The sequence below is a fragment of the Myotis myotis genome, unplaced genomic scaffold (assembly GCF_014108235.1).
Source record: "Myotis myotis isolate mMyoMyo1 unplaced genomic scaffold, mMyoMyo1.p scaffold_m19_p_4, whole genome shotgun sequence".
Classification (NCBI taxonomy): Eukaryota; Metazoa; Chordata; class Mammalia; order Chiroptera; family Vespertilionidae; genus Myotis; species Myotis myotis.
In genome coordinates, this window is record NW_023416346.1 from 40,664,289 (window position 1) to 40,681,588 (window position 17,300).

Sequence of the window (17,300 nt, forward strand, 5' to 3'; positions counted from 1 at the left end):
GTGTACTTCCTCAAGAAGCCACTAGCTAAAGGAGTTCATCACCACCAAACCAGTATTATATGAAATGCTGAAAGGTATTCTTTAAGAAGAGGAAGAAGAAGAAAATGGTAAAGATAAAAATTATGAACAACAAATACATATCTATCAACAAGTGAATCTAAAAATCAAGTGAATAAAAAATCTGATGGACAGAATAAACTGGTGAATATAATAGAATCAGGGGCATAGAAAGGGAGTGGACTGACAATTCTCGGGGGGAAAGGGGTGTGGGGGTGCGTGAAGAGACTGGACAAAAATTGTACACCTATGGATGAGGACAGTGGGGGGGGGATAAGGGCAGAGGGTGGGGTGGGAACCGGGTGGAGGGGAGCTATGGGGGGGGGAGGAGAGGAACAACTGTAATAATCTGAACAATAAAGATTTATCTTAAAAGAAAAGGAAGAAGCCACTAGCTTGCCCGGCCGGCGTGGCTCAGTTGTTGATTATCAACCTATGAACCAGGAGGTCATGGTTCGATTACCAGTCAGGGCACATGCACAGGTTGCAGGCTCGATCCCCAGTGTGGGGCAATCAGGGGGCAGCCTATCAATGATTCTCTCTCACTATTGATGTTTCTATCTCTCTCTCTCTCTCTCTCCCTTCCTCTCTGAAATCAATAAAAATATATTTAAAAATTAATTTAAAAAAGAAGCCCCTGGCTTGCCAGAGTAATATCCATGAAGCTCCTTCTTTGCCATCAGCATTTATCCTTCCCTGCCTGGATCTAGAAGCTGATCCCTCTGGACTAGAGATCCTTCCTTTTCTTCCCCACTGAGTTGGGGAGACAAGAAGCAGCTTTAAAACTTCTCTTTTACTCACATTTAGTATGACCATTTTGTCTATAGGTAAAGACTCCCCTGATCTTATATCTAACTTTGGAACTGAGAGATCAGTCTTAATTCAGTCACACATGCTTCCTCCACATGGCAGTTAGGGTGAAGTGGAGGCAGCAGTGAGGTTGCAGGATCCAGAAGGGATTGGTAGGAAAGCATTCTGAAAGGGAGTGAGGAGCAGTCTCTCTCAGGGAAGAGGGATGATGATGTATCAGAAGGCTAAGCAGGCAGCAGTAAGGAAGATAAATTCACAAGTCAGGCGAAAGACAGGAGGGATTAAGTATCAAGCACTATGTTACATGCTTTACATAAACCAAGTAAGAAGGGACTGGAAGCGGGGAGGAATTTATGAATGTCATTACACTAGTTTAAGCAAGAAGTAATGAGGAACTTCTTAGAAGGATAGCAGTTTGAATGAAAAAGAAAGGACAGAAACAGGATTCGCTCTGAAGGGTCTCAGCCTGACTTAGGAACTGATTGGGTGTAGAAGTCAGGGAGAAAAAGGAAATTAAAAGAGCTTTGGAAAAAAAATAAAAAATAAAATAATAAAATAAAATAAAAGAGCTTTGGGTTTTAATAAGTGACTGAGAAGATAAGGGGACATTAATAGAAAAATTATTGTCAGGAAATGGATGTAGGCAAGGTTAATCAATTTAGTTTTGGACACTTTTTAGCTTTTAACATTTTTATTACACAAATTTCCAAACACAACAGAGAGAATAGGATATTGAAGCCCTATATACCCATTACATAGTTCAACAATTATCAACTCACTGATAATTGAGTTACTGTCAATCTTGTTTCAATACCTTTACCCATCCTCCTCTCTCCAACTGGATTATTTTGAAGTAAATCCCAGACATTTTATGATATCATCCATAAACACTTCAATATATATTTCTGAAAGATTGTCTTAACATAGCCACATATAATTATCTCCCCTAAAAAGTTAACATTAAGAGGAGAAACCAAGACAGTGGCATAGGTAAACACCGGAGATTGCTGCCTCGCACAACCACTTCAAAAATACAACTAAAAGACGGAACGGACATCATCCAGAACCACAGGAAGGCTGGCTGAGTGGAAATTCTACAACTAGAAGGAAAGAGAAAAGCATACCGAGACACAGAGGAGGTGCGGTGCAGAAGTAAAATACAGAGGTACAGAGGCGCATGCGGAGAGGGTTGGCGGCTGAGGACACGGTTGTCTTTTTCAATCGGGAGGGAGTCTCAAGCTCTGAGCTCCAGTTCCAGGCAAGTCTCTGGGGACCCAGACCCATATGGGAGAAACTGGACTGTCTGGCATCGGTCAGAACTCGAGGGCAGCTTTCTCTCGGGGGTGCTTGCAGCAATTGCCAGGACACTGAGAAGCAGGGCCTCTGAGGGCAGGACTGAGAGCAGCAATAACTGCTCTGTTGATCCCCTGGGATCCCGCCCTGCCCAAGCCCTGCACGGAGGCTTTTGCATATGAAAGGCCTGGCCCTTTGCAATCTGATAATTACCTAAAAAACTGCAGCTGGCCCAAGGCCCCAGGGCAACTTGCATTGCGTCACAGCTGGCTCCTGCTGGATAGCCTCAGGCAGAGGCTTGATTAGCACCTCCTTAGAGATCCAGGAGCCAGTGTGCCCAGTGGTCAGAGTGGGACCAACCAGATTGCAGCTCCTCGGATTCATAAAGGACACACTCAGGGGGCAGACTCAGTGAGCACCAAAGCCCCATTGAAGCAAGTCTTGCCCCAGAGGGGTGTCTCCAGCACAGAAGTTCTCCCACTGCAGACACAGCTGATTCTCATAGCCAATTGGCCTGGAGGTCAATCCCTCCTAGTGTTACCTACAACAATCAAGGCTTAACTACAACAAGACTGTGCACAAAGCCCACAAGGGGGTGCAACAAGCGTGTCTACCTCAGGTAATTGGGGAGGCTGAGCCACTGGGCCCTATAGGACACCTAGTACAGAAAGCCACTCTATCGACACAGTGAAGCATAAAAAATGCAGAGACAAAGAAATAGGACACAAATGACAGAAATGGAGGAAAGCAAACTACTGGATATAGAGTTTAAAACCACACTTTTAAGGTTTTTCAAGAATTTTCTAGAAACCGCCGATAAATTTAATGAGACCCTCAAGAAATCTAATGAGACCCTCGAGGTTGTGATAAAGAACCAACTAGAAATTAAGCATACACTGACTGAAATAAAGAATATTATGCAGAGTTCCAACAGCAGACTAGAAGATCGCAAGAATCAAGTCAAAGATTTGAAATATGAAGAAACAAAAACACCCAACCAGAAAAGCAAAATGTAAAAAGAATCCAAAAATATGAAGATTGTGTAAGGAGCCTCTGGGACAGCTTCAAGCGTACCAACATCTGAATTATAGGGGTGCCAGAAGATGAGAGAGAGCAATATATTGAAAACCTATTTGAAGAAATAATGACAGAAAACTTCCCCTACCTGGTGAAAGAAATAGACTTACAAGTCCAGGAAGTGCAGAGAACCCCAAACAAAAGGAATCTAAAGAGGACCACACCAAGACACATCATCATTAAAATGCCAAGAGCAAAAGACAGAGAGAGAATCTTAAAAGCAGCAAGAGAAAGAAACTCAGTTACCTACAAGGGAGTACCCATACAACTGTCAGCTGATTTCTCAACAGAAACTTTGCAGGCCAGAAGGGAGTGGCAAGAAATATTCAAAGTGATGAATACCAAGAACCTACAACCAAGATTACTTTATCCAGCAAAGCTATCATTCAGAAGTGAAGGTCAGATAAAGAGCTTCACAGATAAGGAAAAGCTAAAGGGGTTCATCACCACCAAACCAGTATTATATGAAATGCTGAAAGGTATCCTTTAAGAAGAGGAAGAAGAATAAAATGGTAAAGATACAAACTATGAACAACAAATACACATCTATCAACGAGTAAATCTAAAACTCAAGTGAATAAATAATCTGATGAACAGAATAAACTGGTGATTATAATAGAATCAGGGGTATAGAAAGGGAGTGTACTGACTATTCTTTTGGGGGAAAGGGGTGTGGGGGATGCAGGAAGAGACTCAACAAAAATCGTACACCTATGGATGAGGACAGTGGGGGGGTGAGAGCGGAGGCGGGGGTGGGAAATGGGTGGAGGGGAGCTATGGGGGGGAAAAGTAATAACTGTAATAATCTGAACAATAAATATTTAATTTTAAAAAAAGTTAACATTAAGCTTTTTAATGTCACCAAATACTAAATGTCATCAGTAACTAAGCAAATTTTCTCCTTTTTTGTTTGTTTACAGTTGATTGGTTAAAATATGGATCCAGATAAGCTGACCCATTGAATGTAAGATTCTCTCTGAAACAGCCACATGGAGATATCAAATAAGTTATTCAATTTTGGTTCCAAAACTCCAGGAAGAGATAGTGGCCAGAAATACAGATTTGGAAACCATGATCCTCCAGGTTAATGGTTGAAGCTATTTGAATAGATGAAGCTATTAAGTAGGTATCAAAGGTTGAGAATATAACAATAAAAATGACCCAAGGATAGAACCCTGGGGAGCAACTACATTCAGAAGAGAAAGAGACACCAAGAATGGGGGTAGGGAAGGAGTAGTTTGAGAAAGAAACAACAAGTTGAAAAAGAAAGCAAGATAGTATTGTCACTGGAACCAAGAAAGGAAAGAGCTGCACAGAGGGAGGACCACACAATTTTGCTCACTTAACATTTTCCATCAAAAGAATCTTGGGCCCTGTTGGCATGGCTCAGTGTTGAGCATCAACCTATGAACCAGGAGGTCAGGGTTCAATTCCTGGTCAGGGCACATGCCCGGGTTGTAGGCTCGATCCCGTGTGGAGCATGCAGGACTCAGCCAGTCAATGATTCTCTCTCACCATTGATGTTTCTAACTCTCTCCCTCTCCTTTTCTCTCTGAAATCAATAAAAGTATTTATTTTTTTAAAGAGTCTTAGGATAGGACCTAGTCCTTGATCTATTGTGTACTTCTTAACTTTTACACACAGCAAGAGCAAGTCACCACCCTAAACCCAAGATTCTCCAGATATAAAAAAAAAAATGGATAGACCAGTCACTGGACAAATATGAGAGGCTATTCATTCAATAAATCTTTATTGTTATTTTTATTAATAATGTGAAAATATAACTTGACTGTTTAATGTAGGCTTTAAATTTTTTAATATTGGAAAATCATGAATTTGAAAGGTCATAATTCAAGAGTCTCATTAGATCTAATAGCTAGCTCCTAAGAATATCTACTGTGTATGGGCATTGTTCTAAATGCTCCACATACTCATTTGATCCTCAAAAAAATCTTATGAAATAGGTACTCTTAGTAGCCTTGTTTTACAGATGAGGAAGCTAAGGCTGGGAGAAGGAAACTAACTTGCCCCTGGTCACACAGCTAGTAAGCCTCTGAGCCAGAGCTCAAACTATATCCTTCCTATGCCAGAGCCTGACCTCTTAATCACTACATCAAGCTTCCTCTTTAAAATATGCCTTGGTATTTGACAAAGGAGGCAAGAACATACAATGGAGTCAAGATAGTCTCTTCAATAAATGGTGTTGGGAAAATTGGACAGATATATGCAAGAAAATGAAACTAGACCACCAACTTACACCATACACAAAAATAAACTCAAAATGGATAAAGGACTTAAATGTACGACGGGAAACCATAAAAATTCTAGAAGAATCCAAAGGCAATAAAATCTCAGACATATGCCGAAGCAATTTCTTCACCGATACAGCTCCTAGGGCACTTGAAACTAAAGAGAAAATGAACAAATGGGACTACATCAAAATAAAAAGCTTCTGCACAGAAAAAGAAACCATCAACAAAACAACAAGAAAGCCCACTGCATGGGAGAACATATTTGCCAATGTTATCACTGATAAGGGCCTAATCTCCAAAATTTATAGGGAACTCATACAACTTAACAAAAGGAAGATAAACAATGCAATCAAAAAATGGGCAAAGGATCTAAATAGACACCTTTCAAAAGAGGACATTCAGAAAGCCAAGAAACATATGAAAACATGCTCAAAGTCACTAATCATCCGAGAGATGCAAATCAAAACAACAATGAGGTACCATCTCACACCTGTCAGACTGGCTATCATCAACAAATCAACAAACGACAAGTGCTGGAGAGGATGTGGAGAAAAAGGAACACTTGTGCACTGCTGGTGGGAATGCAGACTGGTGCAGCCACTATGGAAGACAGTATGGAGTTTCCTCAAAATACTGAAAATGGAACTCCCATTTGACCCTGTGATCCCTCTTCTAGGAATATATACCAAGAAACCAGAAACACCAATCAGAAAGTATATATGCACCCATATGTTCATAGCAGCACAATTCACCATAGCTAAGATCTGGAAACAGCCTAAGTGTCCATCAGTGGATGAATGGATTAGAAAACTGTGGTACATCTACATGATGGAATACTATGCTGCTGTAAAAAAGAAGGAACTCTTACCATTTGCAACAGCATGGATGGAACTGGAGAACATTATGCTAAGTGAAATAAGCCAGTCAATGAAGGAAAAATACCACATGATCTCACTCATTCATGGATAATAAAGACCATTATAAACTTATGAACAATAATAGATACAGAGGCAGAGCTGCCTCAAACAGATTGTCAAACTGCAGCGGGAAGGCCGGGGAGGGTTGGGGGGCAGGAAGGAGGGGGGTAAGAGATCAACCGAAGGACTTGTATACATGCATATAAGCATAACCAATGGACATAAGACACTGGGGGATAGGGGAGGCCAGTGGATTGTCAAGGGGGGTGGGAAAAATGAGGACACATATGTAATACCCTTTGTAAAAAAAAAAGGGGGGGGTGGGCCTTAATGTAAAGTAAGTGGTGTCCTAACAAAAATAAAGCAAAAGCTAACCTCTCTCAACAGTTGCCAAATTCAAATGATCAAATCCCATGGATAACTGACAATAAAATTAATCATTTCCAATGTAAAATAAAATAAAATATGCCTTGGAAAATTAGATCACCATATTGCAACCCTAAGAAATTATGAATCTAGGCATTATGCATCAATGGCAGCTATCATCACAAAGAGAGATAGACACACCCTAGCCAGTTTGGCTCAGTGGATAGAGCGTCGGCCTGCAGATAGAAGGGTCCTGGGTTCGATTCCGGTCAAGGGGTCAAGAGCACATACCTAGGTTTCAGGTTCCACCCTGGACCAGGATCTGGTCAGGGCACATGCAGGAGGCAACCAATCGATGTGTTTCTCTCACATTGATATTTCTCCCTGTCTTTCCCCTCTCTTCCACTCTCTAAAAATCAATGGGAAAATACCCTCTGGTGAGGATTTAAAAAAAAGAGACAGATACAATTAGGGTTTACAATTGCCAGATAAAATTCACGATGCCCAGTTAAAATTGAATTTCAGATAAACAAAAATTTTTTTTACTGTAAGCATGTCCCATGCAATATTTAGTGTGTCCTATGCATTATATTTGGGACATGCTTAGACTAAATGAGTATTTGTTGATTATCTGAAATTCAATTTTAACTGGGCAACCTGTATTTTTATTTGCTAAATCTGGCAACCCTACTTTTGATCCAACTACTTGCTTATACTAGTAAGGAACACAAAGGACAGCTAAACATATTAAAGAAACAGGATGAGGCTACCTGCACAGACTGTGGTTAACTGTACAAGACAAAAACAGGTCTCTTCAACAAAAAAATATCAAGGCAGGGTGGAGAGAGTGGAGAGAGCGAGAGAACCTATAGACAAATAGAGACTTTTGAGACACAAAAACCAATCACAATGTGCAGACTATTTGGATTTTGATTAAAAATAAGAATGATATTTGTGATATTATTGGTAATTTGAACTGACTGGATGCTTGGTTATATTAAAGAACTATTCATTTTTAGTTGTCTAGTGGTATTGTGGGGGGAGGGGGGTTTAAGAAGCCTTTATTTCTTATAGATACATTTTGAAATGTTTGTGGATGAAATTCTATGTCCTAAAGATGCTTCACCATAACCTGGGAGGGAAGTGGAAGTGATAGAGATGAGCAATGAACAAGATTGGCTTTGAATTTATGTTAAAGCTTCCCAAAAAGAACATGTGGTTTCATTGTACTTTTCTCTCTATTTCTGTATATGTTTGAAATTTCCCATAATAAAGTTTTTAAAGGAAACAATACCTAGCACGGTGCCTGACCTACTGCAAACACATAATACATATTTGTTGGCAGGTAAACGGGTTTTTTTAAAAAAAGGAAAGCTCTCAGACAGCCATCAAATGGAAAAACATTTTTTAAAATATATTTTATTGCCGAAACCGGTTTGGCTCAGTGGATAGAGCGTCGGCCTGCGGACTAAAAGGTCCCAGGTTCGATTCCGGTCAAGGGCATGTACCTGGGTTGCGGGCACATCCCCAGTAGGAGATGTGCAGGAGGCAGCTGATCGATGTTTCTCTCTCATCGATGTTCTAGCTCTCTATCTCTCTCCCTTCCTCTCTGTAAAAAATCAATAAAATATATTTAAAAATATATATATATATTTTATTGATTTTCCACAGAGAGGAAGGGAGAGGGATATAGGGAGTTAGAAACATCGATGAGAGAGAAACATCAATGAGAGAGAAACATCAATCAGCTGCCTTCTGCAAACCCCCTACTGGGGATGTGCCCGCAACCAAGGTACATGCCCTTGACCGGAATCGAACCTGAGACCCTTCAGTCCGCAGGCCGACGCTCTATCCATTGAGCCACACCGGCCAGGGCTGGAAAAACATTTTTGAAACAAGATTGTAAACATAACTATGTCTGAACACACAAATGAGATTCATTTAGGGACTAAACTATACTCAAATGGAAACAATAATGAATTTGCTCAGTCAAGGGAATTTGTTTATTGAAGATGAACAGTTGTGAAACTCTAGGCAGAATAGGTACATATACCACAGGTACTTAATGTTGGTAAATACAGAAGACATTTTTAACCCTCCAAAAAGATGTTATGTAGAAAACAACCTTAGATTTTCTTCAATATTTATTATTCTAATGAACTGTTGTAGAAAACCATGTTCATTTCCCAAAGGCCTTCCCAGTGGTTTTGAAAATTTGAGGGCTCGTATGCAAGTGAATCGCCAATTACTAGATATTAATCACTTCTCATGCTGAATAATGCATGTACTTGGCAGGAGGGCTTTACCAAAAATGCAGTGTTGTCAGTTTTGAATGCAATTCTGCTTTACCTACTGGGTATATAAAGGCAACCAAACTCAAAAGTAACCCTCCCCCACAAAGTGCAGGTTAGTGTGTTTAGTGAAGTGTTTAATGCAGGTTACTGAAATAAGATGTTTATTTTATGCTTACTATTCCACTACATGGATGCACCATAATTAATTCAACCATTCTCTTATTGATGGACATTCCCTACTTTTGCTATTATAAAAAACAATGCATTTGCCTTATACATTTAGCCTTACATTTTGGTGCTTTAATTTCTGGAGGAGAGATCACAAGAAGTGGGTTTGCTGGGCCAAAAAGTATAAACATTCTTAATTTTAACAGACATTAATTGCATGTTATTTTTCTGTCTTATATACAGTGCATAGACTGCTCATTAGGTTATTCCAAATTTTCTGTCCCCTGAATTAATTTTTTTCTAGTTAGTCTGTTGGTTTCTTTTTTTAATTTATTTTTTAAATTTTCCAATTAGTATACATTCAACATTATTCTGTATTAATTTCAGATGTAAAGTGGTTAGAAAATCATGTCCTTTACAGAGTAGCTCTCCCACTACTTCAAGTGCCCATTTGGCCCAATACATAGTTATCATGATATTACTGACTACAGTTCCTATGTTGTAATCTACATCTCTGTGGCTATTCTGTAACTGCCAATTTGTACTGCTTAATTCCTTCACGTTTTTACCTAGGCCACCAACCCTCTCCCTCTGACAACTGTCAAGTCTGTTCTCTGTATCTATGAGTCTGTTCCTACTTTGTTTATTTTGTTCATTAGATTTCACATATAAGTGAAACCATATGGTATTTGTATTTTCTGTCTGACTTACTTCCCTTAGCATAATACCTTCCAGGTCCATCCATGCTGTCACAAAAGATAAGATTTCATTCTTTAAAGGGTACTTTTACTGGTTTCTTTTCCTCTTAAACACTTTGTCCCTCTAATTTTAAAGATCCCTTTATTAGCTATTCTTCAAATTCAAAAATAGCAAATGCTTATTATAACCAGTGGAACAACGCAATAAGAGGATGTATAAAGACAAAAGTAATCACCCACACCTGGACTTCCTGATGTAATAAATAGTAACAGCCTGCTGAGGAGCCTTCCACAACTCTCCTTGCTCATACAAACAGATAAAAAATGTGTACATATATAAAATTTTGTTTGCTTTCACCAAAGTATATTCATACTATACGCATTATTCTGCAACTCATTTCACTTACCTATGTACAAATGTACATATTTATATATATGATGTGAAAATAGACAATATCTATTAGTTAACAAAATATAGTGAAGATACTCTGCAAACTTTCCAGTACTAAAATTGGTTTTTGTATTCCTTTAAAGAACATAACACCATTATAATTGTTTGTAATGAATAATTTGTCTTTTTTTTCCCTGCTACGCTGAGAGCTCCAAAGGGGGGGGGGGGGCTAATTTTGTTCACCACTATAACTCCAAAATTTAGGGTAGTGCTACCAGGATAGTAAATTCCTAAAATCTATTTGTCCATTGTTTCAGTGCTTCTTGAAACCTTCCATCTACACTGGATCATTGCCAATACTCAAGTATATTGTCTTTAGAAACTCAGACCTAAGTCACCATTCAATGTTTTTTGGATAGAACCTACTAACAGTACATTTTAAATATTTGTAAGACTTTGTGCTTTTTAGAAGGAAAAAAAACCTGTCTGCCACAAAAATTAATTTTAAAAGGCACATAACATGTTTAGCGGAGATTTCTGCACTTTTAATTAGGACCTGGGTTCTAGTCCCACCACTGCCTTTAATTTCTCTGTAACCTTTAGGAAGTGCCTTATCCTGGTCCTGGTTCCTCTTCTGTAGCTCTAGAATTCATTAATTCCACAAATATGTACTGTCCACTGCTAGCACTAGGCTAACTACTAGTGTTGCAGGGGTGAAAATAATAGCCAACATTTAACGAATGCTTACTTTATGCTTGGTCTTTTGCTCATGGTGTCATATGCACTATCTCATTTAATCTCCTATGAGATAGCACTACAGTGATATTTCCCGTATTTTACAAAGAAGGGGCGTGAGGCATAGCAAGGTGAAGTAACTTTCCCAGCATACCACAGGACGCAGTGAAGACAGGCTTGGATTCCAGACTCAGGCTTCAGATGCCATTCCAAAAACCATAGCGAATCCTTGCCCTCGTAATTTGATAACTATTTCTGTGCCTTGTATTTTCGTCCCAGCCCAGTAGTACCGGGTTGAGCACTTTCTGTTAATTAATGGGTGCAATGACGACGGCAAATGTTAGAGAAAACATTAACAAATCTGACACTAGAACGGCAAGAGCAACGCTCTCGCTAGTTCTCCGGAGCTCTCGCAGCTTCCACGCAGGGAAAGTGAAGAGGTAGGAGGTGTCAGCAGGTCAGACGCACGCAGTCTCTCTGGAGGTCCCATTGGGTACAGACCAGCGTGCAGGTCACGCCAGCGGGACGCGCTTCTCTGACCTCGGCAGGGGGCGGGGAAAAGGGGCGTGCTGCGTGCGCGCCGCCCTTCCCACTTCGCCGCCGGTCTGCCGCTCCACCGGGCCAAGGGTTCATTTGTCCCGCCCCGCTGCCCCGCCTTCCCGGCGTCCACTTCCTGGCCCTCCCCACTTTCAGCGAAACCAACGAGAGGACACCGCCTGCATCTAGAGCAGCCCAGCCACTAGCGTAACCAAGGGGCACGCGAACGTGAGAGAAAAGCCTTGCGCGGCTGCGCTTTCTAGACGCGGGTGAGTGCCTGGGCATCAGCCTGCACCCGGAGCGACCCTCAGAGGTGCCCGCCCCGTCCCTCTTTTCTGGGTGGCCTGGGTCCTAGCCGACTCCCAGCATGCTCTAGGCGGGGTTCCCGGGGCAGGTGCAGTGGGAGTAGTTGGGGATGGGGGGGGAGAGATACTTAGAGCCACCTTCTTGGAGGCCCTTCAGTAGGGCCTTAAGGTGACAATGACCTCCCTCTCACTTCTGGACTCCATTTAATTCTCCTCCCTTTTCCGTATTCCACCCCCAGCTATCTTCACCTAAAAAGATGCATCTCAAAAACCACTCTGGTAAGATATGCTTCATTTGTGCCCTGCGCCGTTTTAAGTTTCCCTCTCCTCTGCACCAAATATCCCATCATGTTCATCTCCAGTGTAATTTTTTTCTGTCTCCCTTAATGGAAAAATATATATATCCCTTAGAATAATTGGTGCGGGTAATACATGAGTAGAATCCCCATTGGAAGAATTCTGAAGTACATATGCCCTTATCAAGCTGGGAGACGTGTGAATTATCACATATTGGCCAGAAGATGAAATGCCAAAATCTTATCTGAATTATAGAGTGCATCTAACAATTGTAATATTAGGTAGAACTTGTTTTCTGTCCATTCTATTTTCCTCGTTAGAGCTGTGTTTATTTAATAAGTTCCATGGGTGACACAAGAAACCGTCCTTCCTCTTTCCCCACCTCCCACCCCCACTAAGGAATTACATCTGCCAAGCTATCCCACACCTGTCCTTCTAGTAGAAGTCAAAGTCCATTTCCTCTGGAAGAAAATCAAGGGATGGTTTGCATGTAGCAATATAGTAATGTGTGCAAAATGTCAACTGTGGCTAACAAATCCCACATTTTTTTCATTTGTAGGAAAACAAGGTTATTCTGTAACTTGTTTATTAAGTTATCGATAATATGGGTAGAAGCATTGCTGAGATCATTATTCTCTAATAGAAAAAAACATTAGACTGATGTCAAGAGATCTAATTTCAACTTCAGTCCTACCATTGACTAATTATGTGACTTTGGGTCAGTTACTTACACTCTTTTGACCCTCTGTTTCCCTATCTGTTAAATGAGAAATGACATTAAGCAGCTTCTAAGACCCCTTTCAACTTTAAGAGTCAAAGGGAAAAATCTCAGTAGCTAAATAGAACCATTTCTTGTGGAGATAGAGGGGAAATTGGGGAAAATCTCAATAGTTGTATTTAATGTTGGCTTTTCTTTTATTTCTAATTGAAATAAAAATGTAGACCTCACCCCTTTTACTGCCCCCCAAAATAAGAAAATGCCTTGGGAGGAAATAAAAATGGTCATTAATGGTTCCTAGATATGCCTATATTGACTCAGTTCTTGTGCAAATAATTTATTTTCATTATGGGCTTTTATTGCATAAGCTAGTTGGGTTACTTATTGGAAACCATTTAGTCTTAGGAACAAAAGGGTAAATATTAACATATATGGTGTCAGTCTCAAGAAACTTGTTTTAAATATACTCAAAACATCTAAGGACAGCAACCATCAGTTAAATAAAGCACCAGGTTGAGAACAAAAAATGCCAGCACAGATACCATTGGTGATTTGTCCATTGTTGGTGGTATTATCTGTTCAATTGAAAGTTTTGATATAAAAGTCTATTTATTTATATCTGCAGAGGTATTTAAATAATATAATGCAAGCTTGTGAAACTAAATTCCTTTAAAGGGGATTATAAAAAGGTAAGCTATGAAACATTGGTTTCTCAGGTTAATGCTTTGATTTAGTACTTGGGTAATTAAATCCCCATAGATGAAGTACAAAAATAACCTCCCAGAAAAATTCTACTGCATAGAGGTGTTGCTGCAAAGTTCCAGTTTATACTGAACAGTATAAATTGGAAGCTCGTGATTTATAGACTCCTTGGTACTATATGCAACTAACTTATTTCAAACTTGGGAACCTTCTTTTAATGTTAAGAGCAAAAGGTATTTGTATAAGGAATACCAAATCAAATAAGTAGACTAATATTTTTCTGTTAAGTATCCTAAGAATTTTTTTCTTCTTTATAGGAAAAATGCTTTCTGAAAGCAGTTCATTTCTGAAGGGTATGATGCTGGGAAGCATTTTCTGTGCCTTAATCACTATGCTAGGACATATTAAGATTGGTTATGGAAATAAAATGTACCACCATGAGCATCATCACATACAAGCTCCTAAAAAAGAAGATATCTTGAAAATTTCAGAGAAGGAACGCATGGAGCTCAGTAAGAGCTTTCGGGTATACTGTATCATCCTTGTAAAACCTAAAGATGTGAGTCTTTGGGCTGCAGTGAAGGAGACCTGGACCAAACACTGTGACAAAGCAGAGTTCTTCAGTTCTGAAAAGGTTAAAGTGTTTGAGTCAATTAACATGGAAACAAATGACATGTGGTTAATGATGAGAAAAGCTTACAAATACGCCTTTGACAAATATAGAGATCATTACAACTGGTTCTTCCTTGCACGCCCCTCAACATTTGCTATTATTGAAAATTTAAAGTATTTTTTGTTAAAAAAGGATCCATCACACCCTTTCTATCTAGGCCACACTGTAAAATCTGGAGAACTTGATTATGTGACTATAGAAGGAGGAATTGTCTTAAGTATCGAATCAATGAAAAAACTTAACAGACTTTTCAAGTTCCCTGAAAAGTGTCCTGAACAGGGAGGGATGATTTGGAAGATATCTGAAGATAAGCAGCTAGCAGTCTGCCTGAAATATGCGGGAGTGTTTGCAGAAAATGCAGAAGATTCTGAAGGAAAAGATATATTTAATACCAAATCTGTTGGGCTTTTTATTAAAGAGGCAATGGCTAATCAACCTAACCAGGTAGTAGAAGGATGTTGTTCAGATATGGCTGTTACTTTCAATGGGCTGACTCCTAATCAAATGCATGTGATGATGTATGGAGTATACCGTCTTAGGGCATTTGGGCATATTTTCAATGATGCATTGGTTTTCTTACCTCCAAATGTTTCTGACAACGACTGAAAAATAAAATAAGAGCATGTATATGATCACTGTATAGGACATGTGTTGTCATTATTTGTAGTAACAACTACATATCCAGTACAGCAGTATGTTTCTTTTTCTCTTTTTCAGTTTGGTGACACTGGTTTAATCACACATTAAAATTTAAATAGGATGAGTTTTTTCCTTAAAACATATGAAAATGTCAAACATGTTGGAAAGAAGTGTTTTAAGAATAATTTTGCAAATCAAGCATATATTTATAAATATATTTATGTAATAAATTCTAAATTATGAACATTAAAATCTGTGGCACATATTTTTGCTGACTGGTTAAAATTTTAACATGTCTTTTTAGCTTTCTAAGATATGTAAGTGAATCTCTAGTTCTTAATTTGTGATTAAAGTAAAACTTTTAGCTATGTTTTCATTACTTCTAATGTTGGTTTATGTTCTAAGTCTCTGCAAGTGCCAATGATTTTGCTTTCTCAAAATACACAAACAACAAAGGAAATGTTCCCAACCAATGTAAAAGTGGAAGTTGACATCCATCCTTGAGAGAAAAATTGACAATTACAGAGTGTAATAATTTTCCTGGGAGCTAATCTAATGGCATTCCTTAGCATACACAATTTCAATGTAACTCTCTGTACTTCTCTATGCAAATACTGAAATTGGAGTGGTGACTACAGCACTGGTGACTTGTATCTCAGCTGTGTCTCAGATAAAACTATATCAATTAAAATTTATTTACTCTTGCTGGGCAAATGAGTTCTGTGGAAGTCTCCTTTGAAAAACTTTTGGCAATCGGGCAGTTTCATTTAACCTGAGTTGAATCTTTCCTAGTTTTGTTTACCTGTTCAAATTTTGAAATTTTCCCCCATGTTCATGCTTGTACCATATTCCAATTGGTTTTGGTATGGAAGCCTTAACCTCACCATTCACCTTGGAGTACCATACCATTTGTCTAATTTAAGTGGCTACCCAGAAGTTTTATCCAGTGGTGAATACAGTAGCTCCTGTGCTTATAAATGTGTGAAATACTTGGAGCTGATTTGTCCTATAATTGGGCCTGCACATGCTCAATTAAATTAGATCCATAAAGGCCCCATAGCGTGTGAGACCATGATATTTTAGAGATCAGTATTTCCTGTAACTGAGCTCATGAAGTTAATGGTCTCCCACAGCTTTTGCAAACCAGAAATTTCCCCAAGAGGACCTTGGGCTTAAAATTATTGATCATCAGAGTAGTGTGTAAAAAACCTTTTGTTTTAAATTATCTGATTTTCCGTATTGGAAATTTTTGTTAAAATGAAGGGTTATTTTGAAAAATAGTAAAACCCCTTTATCAAGCAACTTAATATGTTACCTCAGATGCAATTACTACAAATCAAATCATGTTCACTGTGAGTCCAATGATAAACGGTATCTCACTGATTATAACACCAGTTTATGAGGGCCACCTTGCCCCCAAAACCAATATATTAAGTGTCTACTATATTATGTTTGGTTACATTAGTGTATTGGCATATAGTTGTAATAAATATATCAGTGAATGCATTCCATTGTTCAATTTCCTAATGGGTGCTAAGGTAACAGTTGCTTTTACTAGTAAACCAAATTGATGCTCTTGATTATATTTTTATACATAGTATTTGTTTATAATGTAACTCTGTAATAACATTTATAAAATGTTGGTTGTCTTAACATGCTGTCTCTTCGAACTTATTTGTACCAGTTCTTATAGATAAAATCTGAATCTGTCACATAGAAAATAATACTGAGGTCACGGTTACCATGCATTCAATAGCCAAAAACTGTAACTCTAACCCCACCATTATTTGGGGGGATAGTTGGGAAGAATGAAATCGAAGAGAAACTGATCATGATTGTGACTATCCTATATAATAAAAGCTAATATGCAAATCAACTGAACGGCAGAAGGACTATGCACTGACCACCAGGGAGCAGACCCTCAATGCAGGAGCCGCCCCCTGGTGGTCAGTGCACTCCAGGGCAGCACTAAGGATGTCTGACTGCTGGCCATCAGTCAGACATCCCCCGAGGCCTCCCAGATTGCGAAAGGACACAGGCCGGGCTGAGGGACCACCTCCTTCCCCCTGAGTGCACCAATTTTGTGCACCAGGCCTCTAGTATTTTGCATATGGCTAGTGGCTACCATATTGGACAACATGGGTGTAACAAATTCCAGAAGTGTGAGACCCATTGAGATATGAATGAGAAAAACTTGAAACTTCTTCTAAAAGTTGTATTTATCTTTCTGGTTGTCTTGAATACAGTGAAAACTGCAACCTGACTTAGCAGGCCTCAGGCCATCTCCTTACACAAGTTCAATGACTAGATCTTCCTTCTCAAAATTGAAACATTGGATTTGGAGCAATTTACAGATTAGACCCCTTGACTT

General features: G+C 39.2%; 1 protein-coding gene across 3 annotated transcripts; it reads left to right on the forward strand.

Moving 5' to 3' along the window:
• The first annotated feature begins 11,704 nt into the window (after nucleotides 1-11,704).
• C1GALT1C1 (C1GALT1 specific chaperone 1) lies at nucleotides 11,705-16,582 on the forward strand. Of its 3 annotated transcripts, none has more exons than XM_036304088.1 (3): nucleotides 11,705-11,864; nucleotides 12,140-12,179; nucleotides 13,935-16,582. In XM_036304088.1, the coding sequence occupies exons 2-3, from the start codon at nucleotides 12,158-12,160 to the stop codon at nucleotides 14,894-14,896; spliced, it is 984 nt and encodes a 327-aa protein (XP_036159981.1). In that variant the 5' UTR covers nucleotides 11,705-11,864; nucleotides 12,140-12,157; the 3' UTR covers nucleotides 14,897-16,582. The 3 variants fall into 3 exon arrangements, with proteins under 3 accessions (XP_036159981.1, XP_036159982.1, XP_036159983.1); XM_036304089.1 differs by having other exon boundaries at nucleotides 11,707-11,908; XM_036304090.1 differs by lacking the exon at nucleotides 12,140-12,179 and having other exon boundaries at nucleotides 11,707-11,864.
• The last annotated feature ends 718 nt before the right edge of the window (nucleotides 16,583-17,300 follow it).